Raw genomic sequence first — 12,070 nt, 5'->3', positions numbered from 1 at the left:
TAGATTTTAATATGAATCCCCCTTGTAGATGAAGTGAACATAATGAATTAACCAGTACAATAATCTAAAGAGAGAAGATTCTCCAGACACTAATTATATATATATTATATATAATAATATATATATTTTATATATATATATATTTTTTTTTCGGTGGAGAACTGTTTAAGTGTGTAATCTAGACCAAAAGTATATTTATCCTGTTCATTTATATTGCTCTGCTTGCTGTAGATGTTTGGTCTTTGAAAGTTTTGGGTTTTTTAACTCCATTTTTTTGAGAAGAGACTCTGGGGTTTTTCCCTGTACTTTCATGCCAGTACCATCTCCTCCATCTCCTGCAGCAAATACATATTGATTCACTGCCAGTTTGGTAAAGGGGTGATATAAACATTCATCACATACAGTTTTTTGCACTGGAACTAGCAGAACAAAGTGCAGCATGTGCTCCACTGTAGGATGTACAAAACAGTTCAGAAGTTTGGAATCACCATTCAAAGGTTTACTGGGAAGCACTAGAAGGAATTACTTTATTCATTAACCATTTAAATGGCCAGAGCCGAAGATTTATTACATGCTTCTATAACCTAAGACTCGCTCAGCCTGATTGCATTGAAGTCCCTGTAGTTACTGAATAATAAGCCCTAGTATGTAATAAGCCTGGAATTTTAAGGAGTTAAATAGCTCATATCCCAAATTTTCCTTGTACTTTATTCTTTTGCCTGAGGTCCACTTTTCAATATTTATGAGGTTCTATGCACCCAAAATAGTTATTATTCATATCTACATGACCATTTTCCAACCTCTCTTCATCCCTCAAAATTGAACAGGCTGTTTATGTTACTTTGCTTTGAGGCTGATATATGTAAATTACCTTGCACTGATTGGCTGCTCTGTATTGTGTCTCATTCAAAAAGCAGTCTTGGCTAAAATGGTCCTTATAACTGCAGCATGAATGATCAGAGCTAATCTGCTGTACACTCTCAGAAATAAAGGTATGAAACTGTCACTGGGGCAGTACCCCTCTTGTCACTGGGGTGGTACGCTCAAGGGTATGTCTCAGTACTTAGTCAGGGAACATAATTGTGCGATAATCCATTGAAATAAACCCATTTCCCAAAAAGTTGGGACGCTGTGTAAAATTTAAATAAAAACAAAATGCAATGATGTGCAAATCATTTAAACCATTCATTGAAAATAATACAAAGACAACATATCAAATGTTGAGACTGCCCATTTTGAATTTGATGCCAACAACACATTCCAAAAAAGTTGGGACAGGGACAGCAAAAGACTGGTAAAAAAACAATAGCAATTGGCAATAGGTCAGTAGTGTGATTGGGTATAAAAAGAGCATCTCAGAGAGGCTGAGTCTTTCAGAAGTAAAGGTGGGGAGGGGTTCACCACTCTGTGAAAGACTGCATAAGCATAAAAAACAGTTAAAGAATAACATTTTTCAACATAAAACAGCAAAGAACTTTTGCTTTTCATCATCTATGTTACATAATAACATTAAAAGATTCAGAGATTCTAGAGAAATCTCTGTATGCAACAGACAAGGCCAAAAAGTATTTGTTGGCCATGATCTTTGGGCCCTCAGACAGCTCTGCATTAAAAACAGACATGATTCTGTAGTGGAAATCACTGCATGGGCTCAGGAACACTTCTGAAAACCACTGTCTGTGAAAACAGTTTGTCACTGCATCAACAAATGCAAGTTAATACTCTAAAATGCAAAGACTAAACCATATATAAACAGGATCCAGAAATGCTGCCACCTTCTCTGAGCCTGAGGTCATTTAAAATGGACTGAGGTGAAGTGGAAAAGTGTCCTGTGGTCCAATAAATCAACATTTGAAATTCTTTTTGGAAATCATGGACACTGCATCCTCTGGGCTAAAGACCACTCAGCTTGTTATCTGTGCACAGTTCAAAAGCCAGTATTCATGATGGTATAGGGGTGCATTAGTGCACATGGTATGCATGATGTGCACATCTGTGAAGGCATTAATGCTGAATGATATACACATGTTTTGGCAACATATGCAGCCATCCAGATGATGTCTTTGTCAGGGAAGGCCTTGTTTATTTCAGCAAGACAGTGTCAAACCACATTCTGCATTTATTACAACAGCATTGCTCCGTATTAAAAAAGTCCAGGTGCTAAATCTGCCTGCCTGCGATCCAGACCTGTCACCCACTGAAAATATTTGGAGCGTTATGAAATAAAAAATACAACAAATGAGCCCCCGAACTGTTGCGCAGCTGAAATCCTATATCAAGTAAGAATGGGGAAAAATTTCACTTTCAGAACTACAGCAGTTGGTCTCTTCAGTTCCCAAATGCTTACAGAGTATTGTTAAAAGAAGAGGTGATGAAACACAGTGGTGAACATGACCCTGTCACAACTTTTTTGGAATGTGTTGTTGGCATCAAATTCAAAATGGGCATATATTTTTCAAAAAGCAATCAAATTTCTCAGTTTGTACATTTGATATGTTGTCTTTGTAGTATTTTCCTTTAAAAATATGGTTTACATGATTTGCACATCATTGCATTTTGTTTTTATTTACATTTTACACAGCGTCCCAACTTTTTTGGAAATTGTATTGACACCCCCTCTCATCTCCAGCCTTTTTATTTTATTGTTCTGTTTTAAAACATTAGGCTATGAAAAGATACAAAAACATACTTTTCACCTGGAAAAACTTTCACAATTGGACCTTAAAACCACTGTTGTACATTTGAGGGTAAATTTACATAATTTGTAGCTTGAGAAATGATAAATTTACCTGCACAGTACCTTTATTTCTAACAGTGTAGGCTGAATAGGTGGATATACTTAATACTTTTTTTTCGTGATATCACAAAACCAATGATTTCAATATGGGTTGTTTGCACAGCTTTGTTTCCACATATGGCCTGGGGATTAAACAGTATGTTTTAAACTTTAAAAATATCTACATGCTACATCATATATTTTTACTTGACATAAGTGAGAACATTTAGTTTTTGTCTTTTCATGATATGGGTCCTTTATTATATAGCCAAATTAGTTGCATGTATATGTATAAAATGATTCTATTATGATGCTGCCGTGCTCCTACTTGACAATGTCATAGAATTCAAGTAATTTGTATGAAGCTGTAAAAATGAAATAAATTTAGATATGCCCATATTGAGCTATGGATGATTCCATTGATTGAGAAAGCCCTAGAACATTTAAAATTAAGTCATACAAAATAACATCAAGAATTCCTCATATTTAAAAATTAGTTATCAAATCTCGAAGCACATAACCTATGAAGAAATTGCTGTAAACAGATAATTACAGTATATCATTTATCATTAATTTGTAATAAATGAAAAAGTACTGAATAAAACAATTAACAACTTAAAGTACCTGCTAGTGTCTAACTTGTACATATTTCAGTCTACAGTGTGTAAGATATTATTGTATAAATAGCAGAAATTATTAATATAACACATGATTCCAAACTTTTGAATGGCAGTGCAGGTTACCTACCTCTGTGAGACAGTGATGTCTAACTCTGTGTCATCTCTTGGCAATACTTTTAAAGTGCCCACAACATGGAACATCGAAATTTCTTTTCCTTTTATTAATTTTTCTGTAATATTGTTGAAGATTGAAAAACATATTACATACTCCTCAATCCATCAGGTCCATATGTAGAAACTAGACTGTGAAACGCAGCCCATTTTAAATTTATATGCAGATGACCACCCATTCAGCCTGCTGCAGTTTAGCCCTCCCATTCACACTGAAGTGGTAGGGAGTGTTGTTACTACTGACAAGGCAGGCTAAAGTTAATTCTATGAACTTTTTTGAGCTTAAAAATGTGTTTATACATTTCAGACCAAATAGTAGAGGGCAGCCACTCAGAACAGAGATTGTTTACATCAGTCTTAAAGAGACAGTAACAGTTACAGTAACAGTTAATTCGGTATGGACAAAGTGAGGCTACAGAATGGTCAAGTATAAATTCATTATGAATTATAAGTTCTGGGTGAAAAATAAACAAATCAATCATATCAAACAGTTCATGGAAAATGTAAGATAAGGGCCTTTTTATCTATACAGGTTTGTTTAAATGCTAACATCCCAGCTCAAAATGGTCAAATTTCAGTGAAAAATTCATAGTCACTAACTACAAGCACGAGTCCCAAAACACATACACTGTGCAGATTTCATCATGATGCAGGATTTTCCACACACATACACAAGCCCTTGTAATCACATTAACTCACCCTGGCATACATGAACTTTTCAGAAGGGGCTTATTCTATATTGTCTGCTTATATGATTCTGAGGTGCATGGTTAACACCTGACAGATATATGCAGAATGGGCTCAAATGCATCAGCGCTGCCCACGCACTGAACACCCAGTGCCACACTGCCACCAGTTCACCTCCAAAAAAAATTTAAATAACCCTCACCCTCTATTTTTTGGCTCTGGGCAGTCGTTTTCTTTCTGCTTATGCAACTCAGAGCTCAAGCATTTTAAATAATTTTTACCCAAACATTCTGGAGGATTCTCTGGTTTGAAGGGAGCCAGTGCAACATGCCATATGCAGAAGAGATAAATAAGGAACAGTGCTCTAAAAAGCAAGCATGCTAAAGTTGCTTCACCCTTCACAGATCAATTATGGATGCCTCTTTTCTTTAGTAAAATATGCTTTGGCCTGGGGGAAACTTGGGCCAGCAGCTTTCATATAGGATGTGTTTTATAGGGTGCAAGCAGGGAAAAAGTATTCCTTTAATGCAAAAACCTTGTGTGCAAAAAGGTTCATGCAATTACAGGCATGCCTGAGAGGCATTAAATGACTAAACAGTGCCTTCTTGTGGTGAGCCTGAAGACCTACAAAGCAGGCTGTGGACTACTGTTACTGAGTTAATAAAATAATACTGAGTTATGCATGAGCCTAACCTATAAAATGCACATTACTGTTGATTGAGTATTCTAATCTTGTGGTAGATCGGCAATGCCATGAAACATAAGCGAGTGCATGGGTATAGGATGATCTCGCAGCACTGGAATTATGAGATGATAATTAGTTTTTAATTGATGCTGTGGTTTCATCCCTGCAGGGGGTTATAATGTGAAAGATGTGGTGTTTTATTGGACTCGGGGGAACCAGTCAGTTAGCGGACTTGATACTCTACAGCTGGCCCAGTACACCCTGGAGGACTATTATACTTCAGAGTCTGAAGCCGTCTATGAGACTGGTAAGTTCACATACACATTTATATTAGCCCGATTCAGCGCAAACTTTCACATACAGACAGTTTATGGGTAATATATGTCCTAGATAAAAAGATATGAAATGCACAGATAAGATATTAAAAGTGCAACATGACATGTTTCAGTGAGTGCAAGATTTGGGCTCATTTAAATGCTTCATGAAGAAAGGAATTTTCAGTTGGCATGTGAAGACAGTAAGGGACTCTACTATTTGGATAGTCAGTGGAAGAAGAGATGGCAGAAAAGGATGAAACTAAACTTTTAGTATGCTGCTATTGCTTTTTGTGCACACCCAATATAAAAGGCTACATCAGTTATAATAGCATGTATTACTCTGTATTAGCTACACTACAAGCATGCACTGTATGTTTTGAGAAGATAAATTAGCAGATTTCCTAAATGGACAGACCTTTGTTGATTTGCTGTAAATCTCACTTTCTTTTTGATTCTCTCTTGAATGTGTGGCTGCTGTGGGCAGACCTATGGAACATTTTTCTTAGAAGCCCCACTAATGATTTTGTTCTGGTGCTCAGCCTGGTCTTGATGGATGGCAGGTCAAGTCAAGGTTTGCTTAAAGCTCAAGGGCTCTAGATATGGATTGAATTTTGACCATTGCCATCAGTTTGTGCAGGACAGGTCCATTTTTGGCTTTGTAGGCAAGTTAACATGGTTTAAATCTGATCTGACTGATCACAAGCCATGCTGCTGCATTTTGGATACAAGGGTTTGATGGCCTGCATAGGAAGACCAGCAAGGAGCAGTAGTCAAGCTTTGAGATGACAAGAGACTGAAAAAGCACCTCTCTGGTCTTCTTAGAGAAAAAAGGGTCAAATCTTCTGTGTGGTGTTGAGGAGAAACCTGTATGACCAATTTAGGTTTACAACATGAGTTGAGAACTTTAACTGGTCATCCAGAATTACATCAAGGCTTTGTGCATCTTCAGACAGAATGTCAAAGGAGTTCTCAAAGGATGTGATGAGATCATAGCAAGGGCCTGTAGTTCCAGGGATGTAGCTCGGCCTTACTGGAATTCAGCTTTAGGTGGTGGGCTGTCATCCATGATGAGCTATTAGCCAGACACGCCGAAATGGAAGCTTGAGTGTCAAAAGGTGGGAAGGAAAGGATTAGTTAAGTGTGATCAGCATAGAAGTGGTCTGAGAAGCCATAACAGCACCATCGCAAGAAACTTGAATGCAGTTGAATCACCACCTTCAGATCGAGGCATCACAATGGTGGTTGTATATAGAAGTTGAAAGTTGTCAAGTTGTCACCCATATTAATTCTGACACATCTTCACAGGTAACTACCCGAAGCTGATCTTCCACTTCCAGTTGAGGCGAAGCATCCTTTACTTCATTCTAGAGACATATGTGCCATCTAGTGCCCTGGTGGTTCTCTCCTGGGTCTCCTTTTGGATCAGTCAGTCCTCTGTTCCTGCTCGCATCTGTATAGGTATGGACAGAAAAGTCCTCTCTGCGCTTTACCTCAGTCTGCTAAACATTGTAAAATGATTACATTTTCATTTTTATTATTATACTTACTCTGCCTTGTAAATTTGATGTAAATATTGTTGAAGTTTCAGAACAAACTATTCACTTCTATTCACTATTCAAACTATTCACTTCTATTCACTATTCAAACTATTCACTTCCCAATTCGTCATGTCCCATTTTTTTTGTTTTTTACATACAACCACCAGTGTAGTCTATTGCAGCTTACCAGTTCAAGTTTAAGTGGTAAGGAGTCATGCTAATGATGTCTTTATGAACTTATTCAGAGGTGGGTAGTAACTAGTTTACTCAAGTACATGTACTTCAGTAAAAATATTGATTAACTTTTTCTTCTCCTGAGTATTTTTCAAATCGTATTACTTTCACTTCTCCTAAAGTGAGTGATCTTTTTACTCTGTTACATTTTAGTCATTCATATTTAGATACTACTTCCATTTTTTGTGAATGTTCAGTTTGTTTTGATGGTGGCGATATTTGTACTGCTTTGTGATCTCTGACTTTGGAACTTTGTATTCTGGACCGAAAGAATCCCCAAAAAGAGGAAGAACAGAGCCGCTCTTAGTTCCTGTGCTGATAAATGCTGGATGTACAAAGAAGTTCCACTGCAGTACTCAGTACTTAAGTAGATTGTCAACATGCTTCTTTGTAATTCTACTTAAGTTTTTTTGGAACCTTTACTTAATTATTTTATTCAGGTATCAATATTTTTACTTGAGAATTGATTTGTGCTACTCTACAAACCTCTGAACCTGATCATGAACAGTGTCAACAACAGCAACCACAACAACAACATTTGTTTGTATAGCTCTTTTTACAACTAGTGTTGTCTCAAAGCAGCTTTACAGAAACGCAGTTTATGGAAGGAAAGCAGTTTACTGAAGGGTTATCAAAAGAATAAAAAAGAAAATAAGAAAATAAAAGAAAAAGAAAAAGGAGTCCATGTATAGACGTAAGGCGTCCTGAACTCAAAAAGTGGTGGGGCGTCGCCACAGTTCTTTGAAAAGTGGTGGGGTGGATGCCCGCTTGCCACTGTGGTTCCGGCAGCCCTGGTAAGGAGTGCTGTTACTGGGACCGAAATGGCGCAAGTTTATTTTTTCTGACTTCTTTGAGGATTCCAGTCTGAACTATAAAGCAATACACTTAGACAACTTATAATAATTTCCATTTCTTTATTGCTGCATAAATTACTTTCTCATTCTATCAGGCTTACAGCCCTCTCAATACATTTTTGCACAGTTAACTCTGAACATGTTTGTTCTCCTGAAGGGGTGACGACAGTCCTAACAATGACCACCTTGATGATGGGGGCACGCACTTCTCTTCCCAACGCTAACTGCTTTATCAAAGCAATTGATGTGTACCTGGGCATCTGCTTCAGCTTCATCTTTGGTGCCCTCATTGAGTATGCTGTTGCCCATTTCTGCACTTTGCACCAGCCAAATGCTGCCAATGCATATATGGTAAGACTTTATCTTCATCAGTGACAGTCATTGTTTTCTTTCTGGCATTATTATGTTTCTGGCATTTATTTATTTTTTGGCATGAAAATAACAACATCTTCATGGTTATTATTGCAAAATATTTCTTTTTCTAGATCACAGTTTTATTGCCATTATTACCATCATCATCATCATCATCAACATCATCATCATTACTGAGGATTGTATACAGTAGTTGTCTATGTAAGTGTTACTGTAGCCACCTCAGATTTGAAATTTTGTTTTAATGGGGCCACATCATTAAAAACTAAATGTGTGAACACAATCATATGAAAAAGTTTGTGTGCCCCTGGTAAAATTAGATATTTTTGTTGATTTTCTATGTGAAAATAAGTACACATACTCTACAAAGAAAAATGACCTGAACAAAAGTTATGGCATGTGTTATATTTTATGTTTTTTTTCTAGTATGTTAAACAAATGTTGCACAAGTATTTGCATAAATATGCCATGTTTAAGATGTGTTGGATGTGTTAAATTTTTGTAGTCACAGTAACAAAAACAGCATTTTTAATTCTGAGGCATAAAGATGCATCATGTAAAAATCAATGATGTGAAACCGCACAAATATTATAACTGGATGTCAAGGGGAAAATCAAATACTAGAGAAATGCAGAATATTGGCTCTGTAAAAGAGTTCATAACACGCTCTGCTACTATGTCCACTGAGCTCTTCTTTCATATCTCTTTGTGGTTATCAGTATGGGCAGGAGATGCAGGAGCGTGAGGATGAGATGAATGGGATCGTTACCTCCATTGGAAGCTCTGCGGCTCTGCGGGCGCGCAAGAGGGAGGAGATGTTGTCCCGCGCAGGCAGCACCAGCAGCCCCTCTCCCAGTGACAATAAAGAGGAGAAGCCCTCCTCCTCTCAGCCCCAGAGTGGCTGCGCCAAGTCCCTGTCAGTGGCACGGCGTGTTGTGTGCTTCCTGAACTGCTGCCATGTGGAAAACCCACACTACATCGACAACTACTCACGTCTGACCTTCCCCCTGTCATTCATCTTCATTAACCTGCTCTACTGGACCTACTACCTGTACTTCTAGTGTGTGTAAGGGTGTGTATAGGTAGCTTGTTGCTTGAGTGTGATTGTGGCCAGTGGGGATGAATGCATATTGTTGCTGTCAGAACAAGACAGTTTAGTAACACTTTGTTACAAGGATTTATCAAGGTATTCTTCTTTGTTTAGCAAGGAACCTAATTGATTTTTCTGTTGTGTGAATATAACTAATAATGGCATTATTAGTGTAATAAAGCACAATTAACACTTTATTAGGACTTTATGCAAATTATTGTGCATGAATTATCATCTAAATTCATCACGTTTTAGTGCATAATCGGCAGATTTTGATTACTGTCGACTCTAGATAGTGTCAAGTGACTTCTGTAGTTAATTTTTCTTGAGTTGAAAAAAACCCTCTATTGCATGAATTATTACATGATAAAAATGTTTTGATGTGTTTTTGTTATTTAAAATCACTTAAATAATGGAAATTTTTGAAAATAAATAATGCATGTATTTTTAAGGGGGGTAGTTGATAAATTGTTGCCATATGGCAACAATGTGCAATCGTGGAAAGCACCATATAATCTAAAAAAAAAGCACCATAAAATCAAATTTTTCTCTAAAATCATCCTTTTATTGAAAACAAGACTGAACTTATACTTAGTGAAATGTACAACCCGATATTTACAAATATTAGAAAGCAATGAAATTTAACAATAATAACAATATAATAAGATTTCCTGGTCATGTGATGTCCTAAAGTATTTGTCCCTTCAAAGTGAAAGACCCTTTTTCCACAATTAAATAGCAAAACAGATTTTTTTTACTGCCTTTTGGTAAAATTGAGATGAAGTAATTGTTGCCATGTGGCAACACCGTGCAATAGAGGGTTAAACTTCATGATGTGTTCTGTATTCTGAAGTTTCAGTCATTATGAATTAGCAGTGGCTAGAGCTAGAGCTGTGGTTTGGGCCATAAATGCCAAAAACGAGGAAAAAAAACCTCTATGATAATGCTAATTTCTGCTATTTAGGATTCCAGTAGTATGTTAGCGCTAAGCTAACGGCAATTCACTTGAACATTTTTTGACCATTCTAGATTAAACAGGCCTGTGAAAGACATTAGCATTTATTTTTCCATGTAGCTGTTTTACTGTGACTCCTTTAGTGAAGAGCTCTGGTATAGAGTTGCTGCTGTTTTCCGTTTCAAACAACTGACTGGAACGCATTGGTCAGGCTGCTCATAGTCAGCGACAGTTTCAGGACTTCCAAAAGACTGAAAGTGATGTTTCTCACTAAATTGGTCCTACTCATTGTAAATCAAAGTAATTCATGATTGGTTCATTTCTCTGTCACATTCTAATTATGTTGATGGTTAATCTAATGTGTTAGTGCCTCAGTTCAGCTCCTAAAGTCCTAACCAATGGGAGAGCTCGCTTCACTGTATCTATCTAGATACGATGAGGGAAAAATTATCCATTGGGGATTTCAAAAGTTGAACTCTTAAGTCTTTATTGTAAGTATTACTGCAATACTTACAGAGTTTAAACACAACAAACATTATGATTCTAGTAAATAAAAATGAACTAAATGATTACAGAAAATACCGAGAAATCATTAGGCCTTTTTTGAAGGCATAGAAGCCCATGGGTCCTTCCCCACTGCTAAGTCCATTTGGAGCACAAATTCAACACTTACTCATGGTATTTTTGTTGCCAAAATAAATCTTATATATCCTGTATAGTGAAAAGGTGTAACTTTTAGTGCAAGTTAATGTAACAAGATTTTTCTTCTCGTAATTTTGTTCCGTTCATCCTGAAACTTCACACAATGTCAAGGGTAGCTGGTGTTTTCATAAAAGATAGAAAATGTAGTTACTACATTTTTTCTGACAGCAGCTATATGCTAATTCTTCAATAGGACCTGGCCTTTTTGGGTTTGTTTGTACAATTTTATCTCAGCATGTGTTTCTGTAGATGCTACATGTGACTGATGCATGTAGTGTGTATTCTACTTGTTCTGTTGTGCCGGATGTGTGTGAATTTGGACTGTTCAGGGTTGTGAGGACGTTTGGATGAGTGTGCGTGTGCCTTGGAGGTACACTTTTATCCTGGAAATATGTGGCCTTTGTTTTCCAGTAGAGCTTTACATATACTTTAATCAAAGTCTTGAGCTCTAAATTGCAATAAGATATATAGTATGTCTAAAATTTTCTACATATAACATGAGAAATTTGTCAGTTTATTTCTTTTCATGTTAAATGTCAACAAATTTTGGTCAGAAAAAAAATAGCTTGATTGTTTGTCTGAATTGAATTGCCTGCCAGCCCTAAGCGTATAATTAATGTACTACAGGTTACACAATGCAAGTAGAAGAATGGAGAGGTGATAGAAAAAACAGCTTTTCCATTCAAATATGAACATCTAAAGTGTTTTTCACCATGTATAGCAGATCTCAGATGTAGTAATAAAGAATAGCAGGACCAAAGATTTAATGTATCTCCAGTATTCATAAATAGAAATATCTCAGTGCATGCTAGCACAAGTTAAACATGTTGCATCATACGGATGATTTCTGTTGTAATTTGAGCAGTTAAGCAGCCTGGTGTCATGTTTTGTGGTTTGCTGCCTTTAAGAAAACAAAGCAGGTGATTTTACACTAGCTCTGAGTGTTCATTTGAGGAGAGGAGAACATCCTCTTGCCATGTTTTTCTTGAATTCTGCTGTTTAATTATGCATGACAGTTAATGAGGCCGTCTTAAATATTGAATTAAAATATTTTAAAGAGCAACATATT

The 12,070-nt window shown here is 36.7% G+C and overlaps 1 protein-coding gene across 1 annotated transcript in view; it reads left to right on the top strand.

The window, feature by feature from the left end:
- Positions 1 to 10,285, top strand: part of gabrz (gamma-aminobutyric acid type A receptor subunit zeta) — a 28,555-nt gene extending 18,270 nt beyond the window's left edge. Inside the window, exons 7-10 of the mRNA XM_036572761.1 lie at positions 5,109 to 5,246; positions 6,562 to 6,714; positions 8,040 to 8,233; positions 8,974 to 10,285. Of these exons, the coding sequence (XP_036428654.1) occupies positions 5,109 to 5,246; positions 6,562 to 6,714; positions 8,040 to 8,233; positions 8,974 to 9,315 (827 nt within the window). The 3' untranslated portion in view covers positions 9,316 to 10,285. The remainder of the gene's footprint in view (positions 1 to 5,108; positions 5,247 to 6,561; positions 6,715 to 8,039; positions 8,234 to 8,973) is intronic.
- The last annotated feature ends 1,785 nt before the right edge of the window (positions 10,286 to 12,070 follow it).

The sequence above is a fragment of the Colossoma macropomum genome, unplaced genomic scaffold (assembly GCF_904425465.1).
Source record: "Colossoma macropomum unplaced genomic scaffold, Colossoma_macropomum, whole genome shotgun sequence".
Classification (NCBI taxonomy): Eukaryota; Metazoa; Chordata; class Actinopteri; order Characiformes; family Serrasalmidae; genus Colossoma; species Colossoma macropomum.
This window is presented reverse-complemented; position numbering and strand designations above follow the sequence as displayed.